At 46.2% G+C, this 26615-nt stretch overlaps 1 protein-coding gene across 2 annotated transcripts in view; it reads right to left on the bottom strand.

Annotated features, from left to right (window-relative positions):
* Positions 1–26615, bottom strand: part of LRRC9 (leucine rich repeat containing 9) — a 2495628-nt gene that overhangs the window by 917102 nt on the left and 1551911 nt on the right. For both annotated transcript variants that reach the window (XM_069638901.1, XM_069638902.1), the window contains one exon: positions 13869–14046. In XM_069638901.1, the coding sequence (XP_069495002.1) occupies positions 13869–14046 (178 nt within the window). The remainder of the gene's footprint in view (positions 1–13868; positions 14047–26615) is intronic.

The following is a 26615-nucleotide window of genomic DNA, read 5'->3' as shown; positions in this document are numbered from 1 at the left end:
ATGTCCATGCATCTCTGCGGGAGTTGTAAATGTCCAAATTCTATGATCTCAGGGGCCAGGCTGCTAAGTTCATGGTCTAAGGTCATGGATGTAGTGTCCTGCCCTTGTCCTGTGACAGCATGTTGTACGGGCAGGGAAGTTTCACTGGAGGAGATAGGGACATCTCCATCAAATGAGCGAACCATGGCTGTCTGGCCCACATAGGGGCCACCAGTATCATGGTAACTTGTTCCTGGTGCATCTTGTGCACTATCTTGTTGAGAAGGGGAGTCGGGGGGGGAAAGCATAAACAAATTTCCCTGACCATGGTATCGACAGACCGTTCCCCTTGGATTGGTTCTGGGGGTACCTGGAGGCGTAATCTTGGCATTGGGAGTTCAGAGTTGCGAACAGATCTATTTCTGGGAATCCCCATTGTGTGAAGACGACAAATGCAACCGCCATTCGTACTCCAAGGGCAGAGGGAAGTCTCTGCTGAGTTTGTCTGCTAGCAGATTTGAATTCCCCTGGTAAATGTTGTGACAGTAGGAACATGTGTTTGAGAGCCCACTTCCAGATGTTCTGGGACAGCTTGGACAGACCTGGAGAGTGAGTGCCCCCTTGCTTGTTGAGGTAGTACATGGCTGTGGTGCTGTCCGTGAGTACCATCACTGTCTTCCCTTGCAGGTGTGCCTGGAAGGTTTCAGTGCCTTGAACACAGCTAGTAGCTCCAGTAAGTTTATGTGCTTGGATGCTATGCTCGGAGTCCAAACTACGTGATCAGTCTGATGGGATAGGTGAGCCCCCCATGCTGTGAGGGATGCGTCGGTGGCTAGAGTGGCTTCCACTGCGGGGGTGGCAAATGGTTTCCCTATTACCAGGTTTTCCTTCGACCACCACCGTAGCGAGAGAACCAAGGCCTGCAAGACCACCACTAGATCGTCCCATTGTCCGCTGGCCTGACACCACTGGCTGTTGAGCCACTCTTGCATTGGGCGCATGCGCAGGCGCGCGTGAAGTACCAAATAAATACATGACGCTATCATTCCTAGTAAGCGCATTGCTTTGCTCTCGACCGGCCACATATTGAGGGATCTGAAACAGCATGTTTTGGACCCTCTCGTTGGAGGGGAAGACGAGGCCGTCCTTTGTTCGAATTAGAGCCCCTAGGAATTGTTTGATCTGGCTGGGGTCTAAACTGGACTTCATCTCATTGATGGAGAAGCCCAGTTGAAACAAAAGGTCTACAGTCTTCTCGGTATTTGAGAAGCATGTTTCGTAAGAATCCCCTGTTATGAGCCAATCGTCGAGGTAAGGGTATACTGGGATGGACAACCTGCGCAGGTGGGCCGCTGCCACTGCCAGTACCTTTGTGAATACTCTCAGCGCTGATGCTATGCCAGAGGGTAGCACTCTGAACTGGTATTGTTTGCTCTCCATCATGAACCTGAGGTATTTCCTGTGCGCTGGCAACATTAAAATATGAAAGTATGCATCTTTCATGTCCAGTGTTGTCATGTAATCTCCCTGTGAAAGCAGGGGGATTACCTCCTGTAAAGTCACCATACGAAACTTTTGAGGTTTGACAAATTTGTTCGCTGGGTGCAGATCTAGTACAGGGCGCATGCTTAAGTCCTTTTTGGGTACAAGGAAGCACACTGAATAAATACCTTCTGTTACCTGTGATAGAGGCACGACCTCTATAGCTCCTTTTTCTAGTAGTTGGTCCACTTCTTGAAGAAGGATGGCGAGGTGTTCTGGTGACATGCGTCGTCCCCTTGGGGGTCTGTACGTAGGGGAACTGTTGAATTCTATACAGTAACCGCGGGCTATGCTTGATAGTACCCAGCGGTCTGATGTTATACCCTCCCATGCTGGAAGAAAGGATGTTAACCGGCCCCCGACCGGCGATGCATGGGAGGGGATCCGAATCTTTGAGTCATTTGGTGTTGGTGGCTTGGGAACCTCAAGGGGTGGGACCCCAACCTCTTCCCTTGCCACAACGTTGCCCTCTTTGGTTGTATTGTCCACTGGTGCCTTGGTTAGAGGACCAGTTACCTGCAGAGTATTGCTGCTGTTGTTGTTGCTGCTGGCGTTGGCCTCGAAAAAAGCATCTGTTGCCATAACCACGTTTGTTAGGAGGCCTTGAAATTTGGTCTAGGGTTTTGACGGTGTCAAATTCCTTCTTTGCGGTCTCTAGTGCCTCATCCACCGCCTTACCAAAGAGGTTGGCATCTTCAATAGGTTTGTTAATTAGAGATGCTTGTGTTTCAGGTTTAAAGCCTGAATTACGTAGCCATAGATGGCGTTTGAGGAGGATTCCTTGGACTAGGGAACGGCCAGCCGTTTCTGCAGCACCCAGAGTATTTTTAATGATGCTTTGGTTGACTAGGTTACCCTTCAGTAACCGTGGCTAGAAGCTGAGTACGTAGGGGTTCCGGTACTTCCTCGATGTCCTTACGTAGTTTGCTCCATTGTGCATCTGCGTAACTTGCCAGCAAGGAGTTGTTGTTGGCAATTCTTGCGGAAAAGGCAGCCGAGGCTGTAATCCTTTTTCCTAGGGCATACAATGTTTTACCCTCTTTATCTGGTGGTGCCTCGCTAGTTGACAGCTGGTGGTGCCTCGCTAGTTGACAGCGGGACCCCTGCTCTTTTCCTTGTATTTGTCACCACTAAGGAGTCCGGTACAGAGTGGCCCCTGATGTGTAACGGGTCCGATGGGGAAGGACTAAATAATTTTTCTATCCTCGGGTTGACCCCTCTGATCAACGCGGGTGTAGATAGTGAAGGAATCTTTACTAGGCGAAGAGGGGAATGGTTTGGCTGACAGGTGGTTTCTCCTTGATGATCTTTTCTACAAAGTCTATGTCAGGAGAAATGTCCCCGGTCCCTTTTTCGAAATGCGCTGCTGCCTTGCGCAGCAGTGCATTAAAGGTAGGTTGATCATATATAGGTGACATATTCCTAATAGGTGAGTACTTGGGGGGGGGGGGGGGATGTTACGCTCAGCTGGCTCCCACAGAGGCGTTGATCTGAACTGGACAGCTGCGGTCTCCACCAATGTGAAGCATAAGGCCAAGATGACGGACTGGACTAGCCCACCTAGCTTCGTTTGCTTGACCTATAGGAATATTCTTCTGATGGTTTGAAAAAACGAGCTCTCCATCCTGCATTGAGCGCAGGGGCGCGTTGATAACCAGTTGCTTCACTGGCTCGAAGGAATTGGTGAGTTCCAGAACAATATTGACTCCGAAAAGTATGTAGTTCGTAAGAGTTCAAATGTCTGACTTTCACTCGTGTCCGATTCCTTGCAGATTGCAGCTTGACCCTAGTGAAGAGTTCCTCGTGGCAACCGGTAATATTCTGCTAAGGATTTGTATTTCCAACACAGTTTGATAAATAATGTCAATATGTAACCTGTCGCTTTCTCCCTTATTCAGGCACTGAGAGAAAGTATGAAGTCTCTGGGAATAATACCTCCGGCGGTAAAATCAGGTAAGTCTAATGTGGTGAGGATGGTTCCCCTTGATAGTCCCTTTGTTTCACCTTGCTGTCCTTTTGTTTCCACTTAGGGGCGGGGTTCGGCGAAGATGCAGTGGAAGCTGCGCCGACCCCTGAAGAGGAATAGTACCCCCGGTGGTAAAATCAGGTAAGTCTATGGGGGGGGTTACTAATTTTCCTCTATGTATTCCGTTGGCTCACCTTGCTGTTCTTGTCTACTCCTTAGGTGCCGGCATGCGGCGGGAACATGCAGGAGGATGCGGTGGAATGTGAAGATGCTGCGAAGACCGGTGAGTTCAGCGCAGCGCTGCAGCAGGTGAGGCGACGCGCATAAAATAACTTCTTTCTTCCAGCTCGAAGGCGCGATGGATCGGGAATTCAGGTAAGGATCAAAGGTATTGCTCTTGTTCTAACCTTTTCTCCTTCTTTCTCCCTTCTTCTAGGAGCTCTAAACTCGAGGCGGGCGTGGCAGAAGGCTGGGTGCAGACTTGCAGGCACGGTGAGCATTACGCTGCTGGATGCAGAATAACACGAAGCATGTGCTGCTCTTTGGGCGTGGTTTAAATAGCCACCAAAATAGTTCCACGTAAGTATTCCTCCCCAGCCCCGCCCGAGTAAAAAATAGTCCCTAGGTAAAATAGTCCCTTCCAAGCCTCATTTGGCTTGGAGCTCTTGCAGCATGGTTTGAATCAGGTAAGCTTGAAGCATGGTCTGCATCAGGTAAGTTCTACTCTATGAGCCTGGCGCCTATGGCGCCAGGACTGACTTTCCATATGAGCCTGACCGCACCCAAACAGCCCCTACTAGGGGTTTTTGGGCTTGCCCAAAATAACTTGATACCTGCTTCCGGGGTTGCTGGACCTGGTCTGGATCCCCGGGGGTAGGCATCATGACAGCGGACAGGTTTAGGGCATCAGGGTCTGAAAACGCTGATGGGGACTGCCAGGACTGTGAAGCGCCCTGTTCTGGGTCTTCTCCGAAGCCCCCATCACCCATATCTGGGTTATCTTCAAAACCTTACTCCTCTAGGTTTTGTTCCCCTTCATTGCCTAAGAATTCCTCATCCTCCAGAAAGTGGGGGGTCCTCTCCAGTGAGGTCATACAAATCTACATCCTCTTGGGGCGGATTAAACAGCCTAGGATACTTGGCCCTGGGATCCTCCTGAGGTCCCTCTCTTGATCTCTTGGGTGTTGGAAGGCTCTGAGTCTCCATAAACCTCTCCATGTTGTCCATACAAAACTGGAGTCTCTCTAGGGTTTCTTGAGGTACCCCAGAGTGGTCAGGGGGGGAAAAGGGGGAGGGCCTTCAGTTTGAAAACGCTTCGACCTATCCCATAACGTCGAAGAAAGTTTCCCCTCACCTTCTGAAAAGCCTTCTGGTAGGCTAGGAGTCCCTCTCGACGGAGGGGGCAGTTCCTGCCTTCCTTCTGACCTTTTCGGCGTCTCCCAGGCCTTGTGAGCGGTGATCGACATTTCTTTCGCCGTCCGTCTATGGCTATCGGTGGAAATAATCCGCGCCAGGCTCTCGAGAACTAAACGGTCTGTCGAGGGTACCTCCGGCGTCGACGTTACAGGCGCTGCTTTCTCTACGCCGACGGGCACTCTCTGATGGTGCGCGTCGTTTGGCGGTTTAGTGATAGTGCCCTTATCTGGGGGTAGCACAGTCGCTAGTCGCGTTTGCGGTTGCGACGGGGGGCTTAAGACTCTTACGGTCTGAGGAGGCCGCCGGTAGGACCTGCGTCTCCATTGGCGCTAATGCTCTCTTCGTCTTTGACGAGGAAGAGCCGTGGGTCGTGTGTTTATGGGAGTTTTTTTGTGTGCGTCAGTGTCGCCGGGGTGTTCATCCCCATAAGCAGGGCGTGAGCCGAGCTGGTCGGAGCCGGGGACAGATGACGAGGAGCGTGAACGCTCGTTAGAGAGGTCTTCGACTTCTGAAACGGACGTCGGGTTATCACATTCCTCATCACTTTCGTCGTCGGCGGCGGCAGGTGAGGAATCAGACCTAGACATGGCGTAGGCTGCCCACCTTTTGACCCTGCAGTCTTTTAAAGTCTTCGGCTTAAGAAGCTGACAGGCCGCACAGCCGTCTTCTTTGTGGTCGAGGGGCAAGCAACGGTTACACCGTTTATGCTGGTCTTTCCAGGTAAACTTGCCCTTGCAACGCGGGCAAAACCTAAAGGGTGTCCTCTCCATAGCTGTGGAACCGATTGCATGTGACAGCAACCCCGAAGGAAAGGGAGGGGAAAGGGAAATGCATTCTCAAAGAGAAACAATAAATGTCCCTCAACCCCACTCTCCCTACTGTATTTGGCCGGCGAAGCCAGGCCACGTGTTCGGCGAATGCCAAACAACCTCCTCCGTCGAAGGCACCGCCGTCGAAGATCTTGATCGGCGGTGAACAGCTTCGCAGCTACGACGCCGAACGAGGGATGTAAAGTAATAATATAGTTATGTTAATAATGACCAAAGGTCGAATAAATGTTTTTGCAATGTCTTGCGAGGAGCTCCGCGTAAAGGCGACCAATATCTGGGCGGAAAAAAACAATCTGAGGGACCTCGACGAGTGAGGGATTGTGGGTACACTGCACGTCATTATAGGGATAGTGTTACAGACACGCCTTGTCGACGTCCCCTTTTCGACTACGAAAAACAAAATGCAATACTCCGCAGTGACCACTGGATGTCGGACTATGCACAGCATGTGATTCTAAGCAGATTAACAAACATCAGAAATACTGTTTCTTTTATCAAAACTGGTGTTTACTAATGACTATTGGATCAAGACCCAGGAGGGATTCCTGGAACACCTGAGAGAGATTGCGGTGAAAACTCCAGGGTGCAGGGCACTCAAACTATTTTTCTTTTACATTTTTCTAAGTAGTAGGGCCAGTTTAGAGAATAGGTTTGGACCAAGGACTACTTTATTTTGGACTGTCGGCGAGCACCTAAGTTTATTGTTTTTATGAAGGGAACTTCCTTTCAGAATCGGGTCTGTGAGGTGTTTTCTTTTTATTCAAATACAGTTAGGTATAAACTATGGCCTCTGGTTGGAGTCCTTCTTCTGGATTGCCACAGATCCGTTGCAGGATGAAAACATGGGGAAACCAAACTCGACATGTGCCTGAGGGACAGAGACACCGGACGCTGGAAAAAAAGGGAAAAATACGACAGGAAAGAAGTGTGCAGCAAAAAAATAGTGCTGGTGTGGGGGAGGCGTTTTTCACCGTTCGCACATGAAAGGGGACTGAGGTATGGCATTAGGGGCGGAGACAGCTGTGCTAGACCAGCCCACTGCCACACCTAGACATGCCTAAAATTTAAAGGAAAAGGGCAAATTTAGCATAGAAAAAGGATCCAGTTCCGTACCAGCTGGTGACACCCATATAGTATGGAGGAACGGAGACGGAACGTAGGAATATAACTATTTCAGGAAAACAGGGAGATATCTTAAGGAAAAGTTCCAGGATGGCACGTAACTCAAATCTCCTGAAGGCCTACTCTGGAGGGACCCAATGCCCTGGGTCCAATGTCCAGTCCTTACTCAAATTCACCCAATTCCTGTGCGTCCATAGCTAAGAAAGTATCCTTGAAAACATTCACAGTCTCAGGGAGATTTTAGAGCCCCATGAAACGTACCGACTTGACCCTGTTCAATGCTCTGGCCAATGAGTAGTCCTCCGGGAATCTCAATCCATGATGTACTGCTACTAGCGCAAAACATGTAGCTTTCTCCTATTATCCTTTGAGTCTCCTTCGAGCATTAGTGTGGTATGCCCTTTTAATCTCCCCTCTTGCCATAGGGTTCTCCTGGAGAGGATTTTCTCCCTGCACCCTACTGCTAAATGTGGCTTCGAGTGTCCGGGGTAAGGCCATTCTCTCAGTGAAAATGCCCAGTGTACATAACCACAAGGCCATGGCCAGTATTATGCTGGTGTACATCATTAAAAAACATGAACATTCAGTGAAAACACATCTTATAAAGGGACATATTTTTATGTTTCCTTTAAAAATACATACAAATTCTGTGAAAAAAACCTTGGTTAAAGGGATGCTCTGGATGCAACACAAAGCAACTAAATGCAAAAAAGGCAGTTAGGATTTCTAATTCAGCTGGAACTTTTTTTGAGTTTGAGAAAACAACCACTATGATGGTGTCTGCTATATATTCAGAGAAGGGAATCTAAGTCATCTTCATGAGTTGGCAGACATGAACATATTGCTTGAACAATGTCGGCAATGTAAAAAATGAACAACCGTTTGACCGCAACAGCTGTCTACTAGAAGATGAAAAAGGGCCAGAAGCAAAGAGGCTCTTGAATCCACTGTGATACCAAAGGTACAAGGGCTACAAAGTGTGCTGAATATCGGGATTCAGTCACTTTTCGTCAAGGAGGAGCCTTTCCTTGTGAGGTTAGGGAGATGAGCCTGCTAGGCAATAATCCCCCTAAGGGTGTCGGTAAGCAGGACCTCACAGGGAGAGACTCCCCCCTGAGGGACAGGGACTCCCGTTCCGCAGAGGAACTCCCTAAAACCCTTCCCTTGGACAGCACAGGAACACCATCAAACCAAACCACTGTGTTATCGTAATACAAGATTCAAGGTTCCCCTTGAAGAACAATATATTGCAAACACCATAAAGAAGAAGAATGATTAACAAGTAATAATGATTACATTACTCCCTGATCTGGGACCAATAGTACTGTGATGAAGAAGATTGAACCAAGAATGAATAGTATTCATCAAACAGAGAGGATGGACTACGATACACTGCTCGGGAGGACCCTGCAATCTGTAATAAAAAGGGAAGAAGGACTTCTCTGAGAGAGAGAGAGAGAGAGAGAGAGAGAGAGAGAGAGAGAGAGAGAGAGAGAGAGAGAGAGAGAGAGAGAGAGAGAGAGAGAGAGAGAGAGAGAGAGAGAAAGAGAAAGAGAAAGAGAGACTGGACAGCAGGCCGAGAGTTCCTCTGTAAAGGGAGGAAAGCAGATGGTGTTGTCGGTCAGAAGCCTCGAGGAAGTCTGAGGCTGACAAGCTGAGGGGAAGAAAACTCCAAGAGGGAGATGCATGCAAGAACGGCGGTGTGAGCCTGTAGGGGTGAACTGGTAAGTGGTAAATCCAACAACTATGCAGAGACTGTTGGAGCCTTGAAGCCGCAGATGGAACAAGAAACTAAGCTATCCTGACAACTTATTAAGTCCTGCTCTTGCAAATAAGCCCAATGACACCAAAACTCCAAAAGCAAGGTAACAGGGATGGCGGGAGACCAGGGAGAGAACACAACAATAAAGAATACTGTCAGTAAACTAGTCACAGTGAGAGGCCCAAAGTTAAGAAGAGTGACCAACACTCTGGGACCCAGCCTACACATCCCAGTGAGTGGTCAGAGGAGACAAACTATTGAGAAACCCATCCTACTTGCCTTAGTGATATAAGAACTGGATAAGATAATTACTATTGTGTCTACAATGTGAATAGCAAGGCAGAAGACAGTGAATCATAAGAGATGGAATATGATATCAACTGTCTTATGCACAAAGAGTTCAAGAACTGTAGCAACAGAAATAATAAGAACCATACAAAGAGGCAATCAGTCTGCCTAGTGGCACCAGGAAGAGAAAGACTTTCAGCAACACTGAAACTGATCTTTTTCCAGGACTTCCAAAGCTAAGAAAGCTGAGGGGAAAACAGGACTGGGAAAAGTCCCCTACAACAATTACTTCACGAGACAGCCAAGCAATATCTGAAGATTACATACTGAATAAGCCTAGCAAGAGAAGGATGTCATTCTCCTGGTCTTTTGTTGTTTTCTATTAGTGGTAGGGACAGAGTAGCTTGGAGTTGGTCTGAGGACAGACCGATTACTTTTTCACTTCACAACAGATGAGCACCTTAGTTAGTTTGGTTAGGTAGTGTGAGAAACCTGAAGGTGCCTCACCCGCTAGTCCGTGGGGATCTGTCATCCAGGAGGCCAGGACACGCCCATCGCTTTTGAATCCAGTTCCTGAGGGTGGACCAGTGTGGGAGGATAACCTGGATGAGGGGTCTTCGGGGAGTGGAAGTGGACACCGGATGGTGAGATGCAGTATCCCCTTCCCTGTAACACCTTTTTCCCATCCTAAGAGGTAGGATACTTAGGAACTCAACCCCATCTCCCCTTTCTCGAAACAAACACTTTCTTACGGACAGCTCACTGTGAGAGAAAATGGACTAACACCTGAGTCATATACCTGACATGTCCCAACACAATGGTCAGGAAGAGTCAGGCAATCACTGATCATTACACACACACCTGACTTCCATCACACTTCCCCACATGAATAAAAGGCGGAGCACGAAAGCACACTCTAAGCAAGGCAAAGTACACAAGGAAGCAGCCATTCCAAGAAGGCAGTTTAATACCAGGAGAAAGACGGCAAGAACTGAGAGGGTTGCAAGGAGGGAAGTGCCCTTGACCTTTTCCAGAGAAACACTGTTACTTTCATGAGCCCTCGAGAATAAGAAACATATGACCTGGAACTAAAGCCGAAGTAACCTGCATTGTGTCTCGGAGGTAAGAGAGGCTCTACTGCGTTGATAACCAAGGTGGGGAGGAGCGTTTGCCACTGTGGTACTGTCCTTGGCTCCTACAACAAAGCAGCGCCAGTAAAGTCAGCACAGCCATTGAGTCGTGGAGAGTGATACCAAACCGGTCTGTGTTAGAGCCAGGTTTGCAAGTGGCAGCATTATAGAGAAAGCTGAACAGAACACTGTGTGAAGCGTATGTGATGAGAGATGCAAATAATTGAACAGCAGATGAGTGACGGTCTGGCACCACGGGGGTGCTCATTCGAAGGTCTCTGTTAGATATCCAACTGCGGGGTGGCAAAGCTAAAAAGGAATTGTAAAATCAAAGTGGTCCTACAACGGGTCAAGCTAAACCCTGTGCACATTCGCAAGTCTTCGATAGTTGATACTAACTGAAATTGGTCCGAACTCAGTTGAGGGAGACTAATTGTGTAAGAGGAAGGATCTGAGCCCAGCTGAGAAGGATCCAGGGTGAACCGTGAGTCACCTGAGAAAGAATATTCAATGAACATTGTAAAAGAGGATCTGAGCCCGGAAAGGGGGGGTTCCAAAGTAACGATCACTGTATTAAAGGGATCTGAGCACTGCTGAGGGGATCCAGTGTGAAGAGTGAATAACCTGAAAGAGGAAAATAACTTTTCATTTGTTTTGGTACACCAGGCCCTCTGAATCAAGAGACTTTGATAAGTAAAGAGATTGGGCACAGAAGGCCCTGATGCTAGTGATTGAACTGTATCCTCATGCTAAAGAAGACAGAGATTGTGCTATGCTTGAGTAAATAGCCTTGTCCCGTGCTGAAAACGTGGGGAATAGGCCAACGGCCTGAACATCCTGACATATCATTTTTGTGAATACTTCTTTCTTTTTCATAAACACTGCCCGATAGCGTTGGCCGACATATTGACTGCGTTACATACTAACACCAAAGTAAGAGTGCGCCTGGACCACGATGGGCATTTTACAAGGTGAGTGAGCAGTCACTGCGGGCTGCGTCAGGACTTTGTGTGAGCCCCCTTCCTGTATAGCTTATATACCAGCGATCTCGGCGAATCGTTCAAAAATGTTAGAAACTTCCCTCCAAAGCTAGGAAATGTGCAGATAAATTATGTGGCCTATGCTGACGACATCGTCCTGTTCGTTTAACACCCGTAGGTCTTCAAAGGGCATTGCTAGCGGTTAATGAATATTTTTGTAGCACTGGACCCGCAATTAAATGTAAAAAAAATCTAAAATCCTAGTGCTAAATCACAGCAAGAAAACCAAGTCCAAATTTAGGTGGTCAATAGCTAAAGAACATTATTTGGGTGTTGAAATGTACTCCAAGAGATCGATTCAGAACGACTGTGAGCAGCTAATGAAAAAAGCTAGGCTGAATACTACCGAAATATTAGTATTTGATAGGACGTTTATGATATATTCAGCTCTTCCCATGATCAAATATTACAATCATCAGGTGGTCCCATGTTTGCTGTATGGAATGGAGTCTGGCCCATTAGCGAACTCCTGGGATAAACTGATATCATTGGAATGGAAGTGGCTACTTCCACTCCCTAAGGGGATGCCTATGTCTGTCATCAGGCATGAGGTAGGCCTTGTATTCCTGCAAGCACGGGCTGATTGGAAACAAATGCAATTATTGAGGTCCCTCCTGTTTCCACTTGTGAATTGTATACTAGCAGACCTACAGATTGAATTATTTAATGGTGCCTCCAGAGTTGTGTTTGAATGGTTTCAAAACTGTTTAAAACTACTAAGAAACTATGGTTTAAACCTAGATAAGCTTGGAGTGGTCCATGTAAATAAAAAGAAAATTATTTTTGAACTTGACTGTATAAGAAATAGAGTCAGCTCTGACATACCATCTATTTAATAATCTAAATATTAAACAAGAGCATATAACGACATGCCTCTCTAAAAGAAATCCCTCAAGGAAGCATTGTTGCGAGATGATACACTTCAAACTAACTGTACTTCCCACGGGGGAAGTTACAGGAGTAAAAAAAGGGATTGAGCAATCTTGGAGAGTATTGTAGACATTGCTCCCAATACATTGAAACAAGTCGTCATCTCTTGCTGGAATGTTCTGCTTTGGTCGAATTTTGCTTTAATGCTTATCAGCGCTTTGTGCAAGATGTAGATTTAATTAATACAGAATGGTTTTGGACCGACATTTTAAATAGCAGTGAATTGCCACTTGATGTGACAACCTTAAGATTCTTGGAATTTGCACTATGTGACAGAAAATGAAAGCCCTCCTTCTGCTCCCTTTTATAAACTATCAATTGAAATGAAATGTAACAGATTTAACTAAGTAGTTTGATGAAATGCAGGTTTTAAATTTTAAAAATTTCTAAATGTGCTAAATGTTAAATTGTTAACTATATTCGATTTTGAGCAATGTATGTATGTATAGTAATGTATTTTTATGGCTTGATTTCTTTTGCAAAGGTTTATTTTCAACCAAATGCAAATGAAATAAAATACAAAAAAATAAACACTACTACCACACTATTTGTATTTATAGGTAAGGATTGGCAATATTTTTTTAGTATAGGCCCTTTTATTTTTACCTGGCACAAATAGGACTGCGTTATTATTATTTGATGGTTGTAGCTTGCTCCCTTCTGTAGATTTAGGATTAGATAGGCGTTTATCATACCCTTGTTGAAGATCAATAAACACCCTTGAACTGTGGTCACTTGTGTCTGTCTTACTGTTGATACCATGCCTTCCTTACAGTAGGGAAACCTATAGAGTAGGTATAGCAAGGCATGCGACTTTATTATTTGAATAAAGAATCATGAAATGACAAAAACTGATCTGTCTCCTCCTTCTGACTTACCACACGAGGCACTGAGAAGAAAGATCACAGCAAAATGACATGCCTGGCAACTAATTCACTTACTCTAGTTATTATGAAGAGACCTAATGAACCCTAATGTTTGCTTTCCATGCTTCACTTTCGTGGAGCTACTCGGGCCACTCAATGACTAAAGATAATAGAAAAGGGTCTGGAATTACATTTGTATATAGCAAGAGAAAAAGTTGGAACTTGAGACTAAGTGACTGTTTCTGAACACAGCAATCCATGGAAGACCAAGGGCATTCTGCTCATTATGTCGACAGAAGTCCCTAGAATGTTTTTTATGCCCTTCCATTATGGAGAGCCTTTGTCAACTTCCATACTGCAACAGTACTGAGTCCCTCTTACCAACTAGTGGTCTGTAGCACACAAAGGTGAAGTCCACAGTCTGTTGCAGTACTTTCTTATCTTGATTCACATCTGCCACAGATTACTGCTGAGAAGCGTAGCAAAATTACAACATGGAAAAGGTAGAAACTGACTGAGAAGATGACCTAAATTGGCAGACAAGATTCTTCATAAAAATCCTATAAGTCACTCTTTGTATATCACATAGCTTCAGGAGGGGCAGTGTCAGTACCAACAGTAGAAGAGTAGGTATCAAAATGAGAAAATGTTGTCCATGGTAATTCCTTTCAGACTATTACTCGCAGAAAGAAAAGAAAATACACAGTCTACAAAATAATTGTCTCTATGAAAGACACAGAAAGTACAGGATCACAGACAACATAGTTAATGGCTTCTACAAAATGAGCAAATAGCAGGAGGCCAACAATGCACACAGGGGAACAGAGTACTCAAGGGAGGGGCATGGGCACAAAAGCAGAAGAAATAAACATGCTACAAGACTCATACTTAATCAATTTTATTAGTTACATGAATCACTTTACTGTGTTGCCAGCAGTTGGCTCTCAGGAATACAGGAAATTCCCATCATAGAAGTTATTGGAGATAGATGTCTTACCTGCCAGTTGTGTAATGCAGTTCTCATCTAATGTGAGTTCTTCTAAATGAGTGCAGTTCTCCAGTCCTTCAATTTTGGTTAGAAAATTATTGCTGAATGAGGCCCAGCGTAAATTGCCCAGTTTTTCCAAATTTGTGAGTCTGGAGAGATTTTGTCCATCAAGATTTAAGGTTGTAATCTGTAAGTAAAACGTACGTAGTAAACTGGGCAGATATTACAATACAGATGACAGAATATGTGTATATATGTATATATGGGATACATTACTCACCATAATCGTATTTCTGATGCTTGTATCTGCTTAGATTCACATACTATGCATAGGCTGACATCTAGTGGAAGCTGCAGAGAATTACAGTTGTTGTTTTCGAAATTCGAAAAGGGAAGTCTACAGGGCGTGCCAGTAGTACTATCCCTAGTGTGACATCCACTGTACCCATGATCCCTCACGCGTCGAGGTCCCTCAAATTGTTTTTTTCTGACATGAGGTTGCATGAAGTTTCGTGTGAGTACAGTTGTATCCAAGCAGATATATACAGAAAGCCCATCTAACATCAATGCACCTTCTCTCCAGTGAGGAAGGGTGGGTGCATGTGAATCTAAGCAGACACACGCACCAGAAATACGATTACGGAGAGTAATGTATCCCTTCTGAGGCTTGTGGAATCTGCTTAGATCACATGCTATGCATAGATTAGCGAGCAGTGTTATGATAAGGTGGTGGGTTGTGAGAAGGAGCAGCGGCAAATAGATGTTTTAGAACCGCTTGTTCCACCTTGTATCTGTCTTGGAATGTGTGTCAATGCAGTAGTGCTGAGTGAAGGTATTGTCATGACCACTGCCCCTGGCCCTGTCAGTCGGGGCCCCACCACAGTGTCCCTTCATGGCCCCAAGGGCCCAATCATGTCCCCCAAGACTCTCTTGGAGTCAGTCCTGGCGCCTTTTGCGCCAGGCTCATATGGCAGAAGGGAGAGCTGGAGCTCCCAATGACAGTGTCACAACATGAATGCCCCCACATGGTTCAGTTCCAGAACTGAACCATGCGGTCTAGCATTTAGGGTGTGGTCAGGCCTGAAGGCACCTGGGATACCTGCAGGCTATATAAGCCATGCCCAAGCTTTGCGTTGTTCTGCTCTCGCAGCATGACGTTCACCACGGTTTGTCGGATCTTCCTCAGCATTCCGAGAACACCATTAGTTACTCTTACCTGTTAGCGAGCCCAGCTCCTGTCATCCGCTCCAGTGTCCCGAACATCCACTATCTTGGCGAACGCTCGCTCTCTCTCTCTCTCCTGGAAGCCGCAACCTGGGAAAATAGAAAAGCAGTATTAGTAAGAGTTTATTCTTCACATTTAAACAACTTTCGGAAGGCTCACGCTTACCAGAGTTGAACTTGCTGTTGGTTCATGCCCATTCCGGCCTTCCGACAACCTGCAAGAGAAAAGGCAAGACTGATTAACACGCATAATTACTCGACGGTGATTCAAACAACATCTACTCACTGCTCCGCATCCTCTCGGCAGCTTATCACCTGGAACATTGCGGTGGCCTGCAAGAGAGGGACAACACAGGTTAGCACACCGCAAGAAAAGCACATAGCACGGCGCTCAGCGCTTTCACTTACCATCTCGAGCACAGCCCCAGCCAGCACGGCATCTTCAGAACTCCTTCCGCACCTAAGAGAGAAGGAAAGACATTAACAGGGGCAATTACAATTAAGGACAAGCTGTCAAAACAACAGACTTACCTGAAGAACTGAGTCGCAGCAGGTCTGGACTCACAGGGCCCGCACCAGTGAAGCAACTCGGTTGCAACGCACCCATCCACGACGCACCCCTGCACAGAACAGCAGGACGGAGAGCGCACCATATCAAAAACGAAGGTGAGGAAAGCACTAAGGGGTTGTTGGGTCCACAAGGGAGTTGGGCTCTGGGAAAAAGAGACTATACGCTAAAACTCCTGTATTACAGACTAGGTCCTTGGCAGAACAACAACCCGAGGGAGTGGGTCCAGGCCGGAAGCAGTCCAGCCAGATTGGGTGGCGTCCCTGTGGATACCAGGTGAACGTTAAAGGTATGTACTGAGCTTCAAGTAGCCACCTTGCAAATGCTGTCTATGGGGACATTTACAATAAAGGCTAAAGTAGCCCCAGTGCTCCATGTGGAGTGGGCTCTGGGTGTAAAAGGCAGTGTCTTGTCTGATAACGAATAGCATAATTGTATACATTTGACTATCCATCTGGAGATAGCGTTTTTTGAAAAATGCGTTCTCCTTCTCTGCCTGTAGCTATGGAGACAAACAGCTGATCAGTCTTCCTAAGCGGTTTGGTTTTATCTACGTAGTAGAGAACCGCCCTCCTCACATCTAGTGTGTAGAGTTTAACCTCAGCTGAGCTAGTTGGCTTCTGGAAGAAGGCTGGTAGCTCAATGGATTGGTTTACATGGAATTTGGAAATTAATTTAGGTGACAACCTATGATGAGTTTGTAAAACCAATTTGTCTTTATGGATAATAAAGCAGGGGTCCTGCACTGACAATGCTTGGAGTTCGCTGACTCTTCTTATGGAAGTAATAGCCACTAAGAAGGCAGCCTTGTAGGTAATGTGTTTAAGACTAGCTTGGTGTAGAGGCTCAAAGGGTGGCCCATGAGCTTAACTAGTACTACATTGAGATCCCAGCCAGGCCGGGGATTAGAAATTGGAGGGTGGAGTCTCTTTACTCACTCCATAAATGCTTTAATGACTGGCACTTTCCACCACGAGACTTTACTTTGAGAGGTGGTGTAAACTGATAAAGCTGCTAGGTGGACCTTTATGGAGTTGAAGACTAACCCCGAAACCAACAAATGGAGCACATAATTTAGAATGTGTGATGGGGTACATTCTATGGGGTTTATTTGTTTTGACTGACACCAAATGACAAATCTTCTCCACTTGTCAAAATAGCAGTGCCTAGTGTTTGGTTTCCATGCCTCCTTGAGGCTATCCATACACCACTGTGGAAGATTAAGGTGCCTGAACTCTATGACCTCAGGAGCCATGCTGCCAAGTTCAAGGAGTGTGGTTGTGGGTGTACCGTTGCCCCCCCCCCCGTGTTGGGTTAACAGGTTGACATGGTACGGGAGCTTGATGGGATCACACATTGCCAGTTTGCGCAGATGTGGATACCAAGGTTGTCTCCCCCACATAGGGGCAAATAGGATGAGCGTCATCCATTCTCTGTGCATTTTGTTCACTATTCTGCCAATCAATGGTGTCGGGGGGGAAAAGTGTAAGCAAATTTACCCCACCAGCTTATCCATAGGGCGTTCCCCTTGGAGTCTGGTTGGGGGAACCTGGACGCGAAGTCTGTGCATTGCTTGTTTTCTCTTGTAGCGAACAAGTCTAGAGTAACCCCACTGAGAGAAGATGTGGTCTACAACGTGAGGGAGTAGTTGCCACCGTGTTCTTCTGGCAGTGGATCTCTGCTGAGAGAGTCTGCTAGAGTGTTGACTCCCCCTGGAACATGCTGGGAGGACAGGGACATCCCTTGTCTGAGTGCCCACCTCCATATTCTCTGAGCTAACCTGGACAGATTTGGAGAGTGTGTGCCCCCGTTTGTTGATATAAAACATGGCAGTGGTGCTGTCTGTTAGGACTTGGACTGAATGGTTTGTCAGATGTTCTTCGAAAACATGTAGAGCCTTGAAGACTGCTAATAGTTCCAGTAGGTTGATATGGTTCTGTGCTGTGACTTGTGTCCACAGACCGTGTGCTGTGTGGTGAAGGTCATGGGCCCCCCATCCGGAAAGTGATGCGTCTGTTGTGACGATCGCTAGCGCTTCCAGTTCGTGGAAGGGTTTTCCCTTCATAAAATTTTCTCTTGACCACCAACGTAGGTTTTGGATTGGAGTAGGCAAAACGACCACTAGATGGTCACACTGACCACTTGCCTGAGACCATTGTTTTGCCAACCACTCCATCGGTCGCATGCACAGGTGTGCGTGTGGGACCAGATAAATGCACAATGCCATCATGCCTAGTAAGCGCATTGCTTTGCATACGCTTATCTGGAGACCGGCTTGATATTGGGATATTTGCCGAAGCATGTTTTGTACCCTCTCCATGGATGGGAAGGCTAAGCCTTTTCTTGTATCTCAAACAGCTCCTAGGGACTGTTTTGGTGTATTTGGTACCAGACTTGAATTTTTTTCGTTTATCGTTTAAGCCCAAATGGAAAAGAAGGTTTATGGTTTTTTGCGTGTTTATCTTGCAAAGCTGGTAAATTTCTCCCGTGATCAGCCAGTCGTCCAGGTAGGGGTACACTGGAATTGCCTTCCTGCATAGGTGCGCTGCCACCACCGCCAGTACCTTGGTGAATACCCTTGGAGCTGAGGCTATTCCGAAGGGTAGCACCTTGAATTGGTAGTGCTGGTCTGCTTCTTTGAAACGCAAGAACTTTCTGTGCGCTGGGAACATTGAAATATGAAAATAAGCATCTTTCAAGTCCAATGTTGCCATGTAATCCCCCTGTTTTAACTGGGGGATCACCTCCTGTTTCGTTTTCATACAGAATTTTTGTGGCTTGACATATTTGTTTGCAGGGCGCAAGTCTAATACTGGGCGCATGGTTAGATCTTTTTTGGAACAAGGAAGTACGTTGAATAGATACCCTGGTTTACCTCGTACATCGGCACGACCCCGATGGCGTCTTTGAGGAGTAGTGCTGCAATTTCTTCCATCAAGATGAGCTGCTCTTCTCTTGATGACCTTTTCTGGCTCGGGGGAAGATTTGATGGAATCCCCAGGAGTTCAATGCAATAACCTCCCACTACCGCAGATAACACCCACTTGTCCGTGGTTATTCCCTCCCATGCGTGGGTGAAGTTTGCAATTCGTCCCCCGACTGGGGAGGCAAGGCGAGGAAACCTATAGTGGGGCGTCATTGTTTGGAGGGGGTTCCCCCACCACTGGAGGGGGGGCTTCTGCCTCTACCGTGGTCTCTGCGTTGAGCTCTAGGATAATTTTGGGACACTTGTTGGTTGTTATTCCACGCGGCTCTCTGGTTTTGACTATATCCGGAGACTCTGAGAATTTTGGCCCCGAAAACGGCGAAAATTGTTACCTCCTCTTTGTCCCGTCTGCTTATTAGTAAGCTGGCCAAGGGATTTGAGCGGTGCGTAGGCTTCCTTGGCAGACTTCAGCGCATCTTCTACTGCTTTGCCAAATAAAACATTGGGTTCTATAGGCATATTGAGCAGGGTAGCCTGTGTTTCTAACTTAAAACCAGACTGACAAAGCCAGGCTTGGCACTTTAGGATGGTGCCTTTCATGATAATGCGTCCTGCATTATCTGCAGCATCTAAATTGTTTTTAAGTAGATTGCTGAAGGTAGCTCTGCCTTCAACCGGGGCAAGTCTTGATTTAAGGGGTTCTGGAGCTGAATCCACCAGGGCTGTAACGTCGTCCCATTTTGAGCAATCGTAACTTGCCAACAGAGTAGACTTGTTAGCGATTATGGCTTGATAAGCTGCAGAAGAAGCTATCTTCCTCCCCATTGTGTAGAGCTTTTTGCTCTCTTTGTCTGGGGGAGCTTCAGAAGAGGCTAATGGAGTGCCTGCTCTCTTTCGGGTGGTAGTGATTACCAGTGAATCTGGTTTGAGCTGGGCCCTTATGTATAATTGGTCAGAGGGTGCTGGCCGGAATAGCTTTTCTATTCTCGGATTCACTGCCCTAGCTTGGTTGGGCAACTCTAGAGAAGGTTGAATCCGCCTTTTTGTCCCCGAGGATGTTCTCTACGAAATCCTTATCCTGTTGGTTTTCTTGAGTGTCAATGCCAAAATGTTCATCAGCCTAGAGTAGAATGTTAGTTAAACAAAGGCTGGTTTTCCACTGGGGAATCAGGTGAGGGAGGGTCTAGTAGGACTGGAGAGTCCATAGCAAAGACCACTGATTCGTTGTCATCACCATCATTATTAAAGTCCTGACCCCTGTCCTCATCCCCAACGTCATCCTCATTATAGTATGTATCCTGGACTAGATACTCTTCCTCCTCTCCGTGTAGGTCATAAAGACCAGTGGAGATGCGAGGCCTTTTAGTGGATGGTGCATCATAATTTTCGGCAGGGGGGAGAGATCTTTTCCCTGGCGGTTGGGAAGGCGTGCAGGGTTGAGAAGTTGTAGGTAAGGCCTGGGAATGGATGCCTGAGTGGTAGGAGGTGTATTCATTAAACTTTCGAGGACTTGGGGATGCTCTTCAAAGAAGTTTGCAAAGAAAGACATCCTGCTCCTAACTCTGTTTATGTCATTGGCTGACGACCTGGCAGAGGTTGAGATGATCCCAGGGGAAGTAATGGTAGGAGTGGAGGGTGTAGGTAAGTTATTGTATCCCTCCTCTACTTCTATCAGGATATGATCTTGTTCTTGATCTTGTTCTTGAGAACTATCCTCTGCTGGGATCTCATCAGGCTCTTGTGGCTCTTGTGGATCTTTACTAAGAGTTTTGTCTTTACTTTTGACCTAAAGGCTCTTATTCTCATCCTTCTGGGGAGAATCTTCATGTTTCTCCTTGTGAATAGAACTCTTTGGGGATGACTTCTTTGAGGTAGAAACCTTAGTTAGACCCTTGGGGACAAGTGTCTCTATTACAATAGACAGTTTTGACTCTTTAGGCATCGTCCCAGGTGTGGGTCGAGTTTCGGCACTGGGAAGGGCTTTACCAGCATCTTTCGAAGTTTTACGCTCATCGTCTTTCGACGTCTTGCGGTCAGTCGAGGCTCGGAGTGCCCAGAGGACGGGGAATCTGTAGATTTGCCCCTAGACGACGATTCTCGGCATGTGTGAGACACATCGCTGTGGGGTATGTCTTTGGTGTGGGGAAGTGTAGTTTCTTTGCCGCCGGCTGTCGTCCCCACAATAGAGCCGCCGGCCTGTCCACTAGGGTCGGGGGCTAGCACTGGGGAATGAAGATGTGCCCCATCACCCTCGCCGTTGGAAAGGACGGCGTCGCTGTCTTTCTCCACCTCCACGGCGGCCTCTGCCTGCATGGCGTGGTGCGCCCAATATTTTGGCCTGCGATCTTTTAGGATTTTTGGTCGAAGCAATTTCAGGCTCTACAGTGAGTCTCGTTGTGGTCTCGAATAAGGCAGAGATTGCCCACTCTGTGCTTATCGATCCACGTGTATTTTTTGTTGCAGGACGGGCAAAATTTAAAGGGAGTTCTCTCCATGTTTGGGGTAGGCAGCAGGGCGACCAGGGAAAGGGGTAGAAATATACATGTTGTAATGACCGCCCCCCACTTTGCCTACTGTAAGGGCCCCCTTCCGAGGCCGATCGAAATCCGTCAAAGATCTTCGTCTAACAGTTTGTCCTCTCCTTGTCGAGTTCTTCACTGTGTCGAGACACGGTGGTCGATAAAGGACGGAAAGAGTAACTATTATTAACACTTTATAAAGTCAATGGCGTACGCTGGGATTGCACTCTGCGATAAGCGACCACTCACAATGGCGGAAAAATCTGAGGGCACTCGACGCGTGAGGGATCATGGGTACAGTGGACGTCACACTAGGGATAGTATTACTGGTACGCCCTGTCAACGCCCCTTTTCGAATTTCGAAAACAACAACTGTAATACTCTGCAGCTTCCACTAGAGGTCGGCCTATGCATAGCATGTGATCTAAGCAGATTCCACAAGCCTCAGAAATATATATATATATTTATATATATAGTAAATCTGTGATTAAAACTGTCCAGAAAATGAACCTATGGCATATATAACCATAACTAAGAGAAGACACATTAGTAGTTAGCACAATATGTTACAACTCCTCATCTACTTGTAAAATGAGCAGTTCACAGACAGCTTCTACCATCCTAAGGAAACAAAACTATTTTCATCATGTTATTAACCCTTCGACACAAGGGAATCCCTTCTTCAGACCGTTCAGGGGGCACATTGGATAATATACACAACATTATGTGCATAAACTAGACAATATGAAATACATAATCTCTGTGATGTCTGAATATCACTAATAATGAACCCCCAACGTAATTGGTGCAAAATGCTTAGACAGTCTAAGGATATCAACCAGTTAGACATATTCACTGGACTGCAAAGTATACCAGCATGTGTTAAGGTACATTGTTTTACATTGCATACTAGGGCAATTGAAGAAAAAAAAGTTGTATTGGAGTGGTCAAGCAGGTGGAGGAATAGCTTCTCTTTGAGCATGAGGGTAAGCAGGCACTCTACTATGGATACATGTTCTACTCCTATCTATTAGATATACTTTCGAAATATTACACATTGACAGCAAAGACAATATTTAGAAATAAAAAAGGAGTAACCAAAAGGGGTCTCCTTCTGGGATTTGAGGTTGCACAGTGGGGTGACCCAATGAGCCTCTGGGTAATGCCTGCAGCAACCCCAACTGATAGCGGGGGTCCATTTACCTGTGCCCAGCTGGCTGTGGGGAGCTGAAAAACACATCAATGACCACAACTAAAATGAAGGAACTACCAGTACAGCAAAGCATTTCCCCTGCATTCATTGAACAACACTGACAGTACCAAAAAAAAGATCTGAGGGAAAACACACAGAGAGCTACAGGCACATAGCCTGCCATGCTTCCTTCTCTAAATCGTTTGGTCTTGAGAACCCACCACATGAAGAAGCTGCAACATTTTAATTCTGAAACTCAATTAATCAGTCTCGAACTCTATCAATGGAATTTGCTTTCATTTTAAATTGCAACAATGAAGCTTAGAATGTCTGATACACTTAGGTGCAGATTCAGGGCAATGCCAAATCATTTCTCGAACTAAATGCCTCGCAGGCAAGCAACAAAGTAGCAGCTGTAATCCAAAATATATACAAAATACCTAGGAAAACACTTCAGAGAATAAAAACAATTCACCAAGACTTGCAAGTTGGTTGGTATGTATGCGAGATGAATACAGCTAAGGGCGATCTTTCCTAGATACCACCGGCCCTCCTGACTAGAACATGAGGAGCAATGGGCCACCAGAGGAGCATCCTCAAAGAGAAGGGGGGGGGGAGCCAAAGGCAGAAAAACATCTTCATAGCTTTTCTGCAAGATGGTTGTCGAGACTGTATTATCAAGACAATCAGGAGTCACAAGAGACAAGGAGTAGGCAGCACAAGGGATGAGGAGGAGGCAGCACAGGAGACAAACATGAGAGGGAGATGAGCAAGCTGGAAAGAACTAGGGGAAGGCAGTAGGAGGAACAAAAAGGTCTGAAGAATGCACAAAAGAGAGGAAAGTGAGAATTAATAACTTGTTGACACTGGGGTGAGTCTAGCAGCAAAGCCGCGTTGCGATGCAGCACGCAGTCTAGCATACAGCAAGATATCCTGAGACATTTGTGAGCGAATGAAGCTGGCGGGCATTTTGAAATGAGCTAGAATGACACCTCACGCTTCCAAGGAAGTGTGATGGCACCGTCTGGACTCGCAGCACCTGCTTCAAGCACCGACATACAGACCATCCATGAGGAGTGAACCGGGTGTTCGTGACTGGATGCCCCATTGCAGGCCAGGCTTCCAGGTGTGTCTCTTATGGCACTTCCCGAGTAGACGAGGAGCATGGTTGTGACAAGCTGGTTCCCAAGTGCACTCACATGGGGAAAAATCTTTCCAATCGATCATGTATTGGAGGCGACCATGATAGTAACAGGAGCTACATATTTGAGTTATCTCATGCTCCAGCCCAGAGTCCTTAACAACCGGTTCAGGTGGAGGTGGAGTCCTCCCAGGGAAACAGTTGGGGACAAAACATTGAAATAAGGAGTTAAGGCAACACGACTGGCTATAAGATTAATCCGGTGAGTGATCTTGAAAGGACCCATAAAATATGGTGACAACTTGAAAGGAACCAGATGCTTAGACAGATGACAAGTGGATAGTCATAACTGGCCATCTATGGTCCATAAAGGTGCATCTTGACAATGAAGATCTGCATACATCTTAGTCTTGCTGTCTTGAGATTGGAAGTTGCTTTCTGTATGGTTAGTAACAAGGAATCCAATGAGGGCATATTGCTGGTAGCAGGACACACCACATGGAGGGCATGGGGTGAAATCCTGAAGAACAAAAGAAAGGAATCATTTTCATTGATGAGTGCATGATATTACTATAGGCGAATACTGCTATAGGTAGCAATTCTGCCTAGTTGTTTTGCGCAGCTGTAGAAAAACACCTGAGGTATTGCTCCATAGTATGGTTGAGCCTTTCAGTTTGGCCTTTAATTTGGTGGTATTAGCCAGAGGAAAGACCTCTTCTATCCCAAGTGTTTTCCATAGTATCACCCAAAATCTGGAGACATACCGAAATGCTCTACCAAAATTTACTATAGACGGAAGTCATGTAAATGAAAAACGTCTTTGAGAATGCCCACAACCATTTCGGGAGAAGTAAGGACTTTAGGCAATGGTGGAAACTGCAACATCTTGGTAAATGAGACAATGGTTACCATGATGGCAGTGAATCCTTCTGAGGGAGGTATGCCAACCACTAAATCCGTTGACATTGTATGCCATGGTTCAGGAGGGACATCAGCATGCAGGAGCTTACCCTTGGGTAAGGTTGGTAGACGTAGATGCTTGTTCTGCATACGGCAAGTGCAGCAAGTGACGTAATCCTCCATGTCTTTGCGCATGGTGGGCTAACAAAATTGGATAAGATCATAAGTGTTAGCCACTCGCGGATGACCTGTGGTTGTACTGTCATGACACCAGAACAGTGCTTGCTGTAGCAGTAAAGGCGTGGATACTACAAGAGCCTGTCCCTTGAAAACTATCCCATCAGACTGGGTAGTCTTGTCTTGGGAGCTTTAGGTGACTTAGATCATAGCGCCTACGGGCCTGAGCAAGGAAGGAGGAGAACTGGTATATGAATCGTCTTCCAGGTAACATTCATTACGGAAGACAATCAATGATTTCAGGTAATTCAGTGCTTCTAGCTAAGGCATCAACTAGATTGTTACTCGTTCAAGGAATATAGGTGACATAGAAGTCATACGGGGCAAATAAATAAGCCCAGATGGCCTTTTTGCTGTACTTACATTCCATCTGCTTGAGTTCAGAAAGATTGTATTGGTCCGTCCTGATCTCCACAGAAACCACAACCCCAAGCAATAAATGGCTCCATTCAGAACAAGACAATTTGATAGCCAGGAGTTCCTTTTCTAGTACGGAATAATGGTGCTCACTCTCCACCAAAGTATGGAAATAGTAGGTGACAGGGTGTTCTATGGTGTCTTTGCCTTCCTATTTTAAGACCCCTCCTTTAGCAGGATGACATAAAATGGGTGCCAAAGAGAAAGCCAGCGGAAGGAAAGAACAGGCCTCTTCCAACTGCTGGTCCCATATGAATCTTGCTCCTTGTTACAGCAGCTCAGTGAGTGGCAACACCCTTTGGGAACATTTGTCAATGAATTTATGGTAATAGTTAGCTAGACCAAGGAATTTCTGAACTCCTTTCACAGTGGTAGGTGACGGCCAAACATGGATGGGGTCCACCTTACGTGGATCCATACAGACAGCCCTAGCAGATAGGCTGTGTCTCCCAAATACGGTACGGACGATACTGAAACAGGTGTCACAAGAAGCTTATGTTCCTTAAACCGCTGAAGCACTACCCTTACATGGCTCACATGAGTCTAAGCAAATGGGGAAAAAACAAAATACTGTAACGATAGACAAGGACAGTGGGGAATAAGTCCGATAAGAGATGAAGTGCTGAAAGATTGCCTGAGACCCACGGAGACCAGCAGCTCAGAGGTCCCCTTCCGGGCCAACATACATTCCTGGAAAGAACTAAGATAATGCTAGACAAGAGCAGGCTACTCCTCAACTTGCGACAAAGGACCAAGATTCTGGTTGGGGATTGGAATAAAAAGAGTATTCCAGACCTATCTTACGAAGCCCACACCTAGAGAATCTTAGTGGGGTTAAGGTGGTACTCACTGCACCTGGAACTGGACAGTCCACCGCTACGCTTGTAACATTGCCCTGTCCCGAACAGTATGTTATTAAAGATATTGTTTAGAAACAGAATGATTAAAATGTGGTCAAAAGTTACATTCAAAGATTATACAAAATAACATATTTCTAAGACAAAGTTTTGATGCAAAAAGACAATACTTTAAACCACAGGGCATCTAATATCACTTGAAATCTGCAAAAGACTGACTAAATGGTGAAAAACAAACAGAAAAAGACGTTTTGACAAAGCACCAAACGTGAACCATCAAAGGATGTTTACCTTAATCACAACTTGGCCTAACCAGTAAGGTTCAAGGTCCAAGGCTTTGTTTGGAGAATCTCCCACCTCAGAGGGTTAACACTCCCCTCTTCTTAGCTCTTGTTCATAAACAGCATGGTATCACTGGCACATTTTCTCCCCCACTAATCTCTTTTGTAACTACAGGTTCTAAGATTAGGACAAGGTGAGAGAACCTCCTAGAGGATCGAAGGAAGTAACTAAACCACAGAAATGTATGGGAAATCACTTCCATTCACTCCACATTTTTTTTAAATGTGTTTATTTATAACTCAACACACAGGAGGATATACATTCACAGTACTTATAGCCTCTCAAAACATATAAGGCACAAACCCACCCCTCCCCCCCCCAACTAATTTCCTCGGTGGGCACTGTTCCCGGGCCTAATCGGCCTGGTCTGGTGGCGGCGACAGATCGTCCATAGAATGAAGGGCTCTCGCAATCAGGCGTGGCTTATATGTCA

Source organism: Ambystoma mexicanum, chromosome 14 (assembly GCF_040938575.1).
Source record: "Ambystoma mexicanum isolate Mex_15411 chromosome 14, UKY_AmexF1_1, whole genome shotgun sequence".
In the NCBI taxonomy this organism is placed as follows: Eukaryota; Metazoa; Chordata; class Amphibia; order Caudata; family Ambystomatidae; genus Ambystoma; species Ambystoma mexicanum.
The sequence above is the reverse complement of the archived record's forward strand: the minus strand, read 5'-3'. Positions and strand labels throughout refer to the sequence as shown.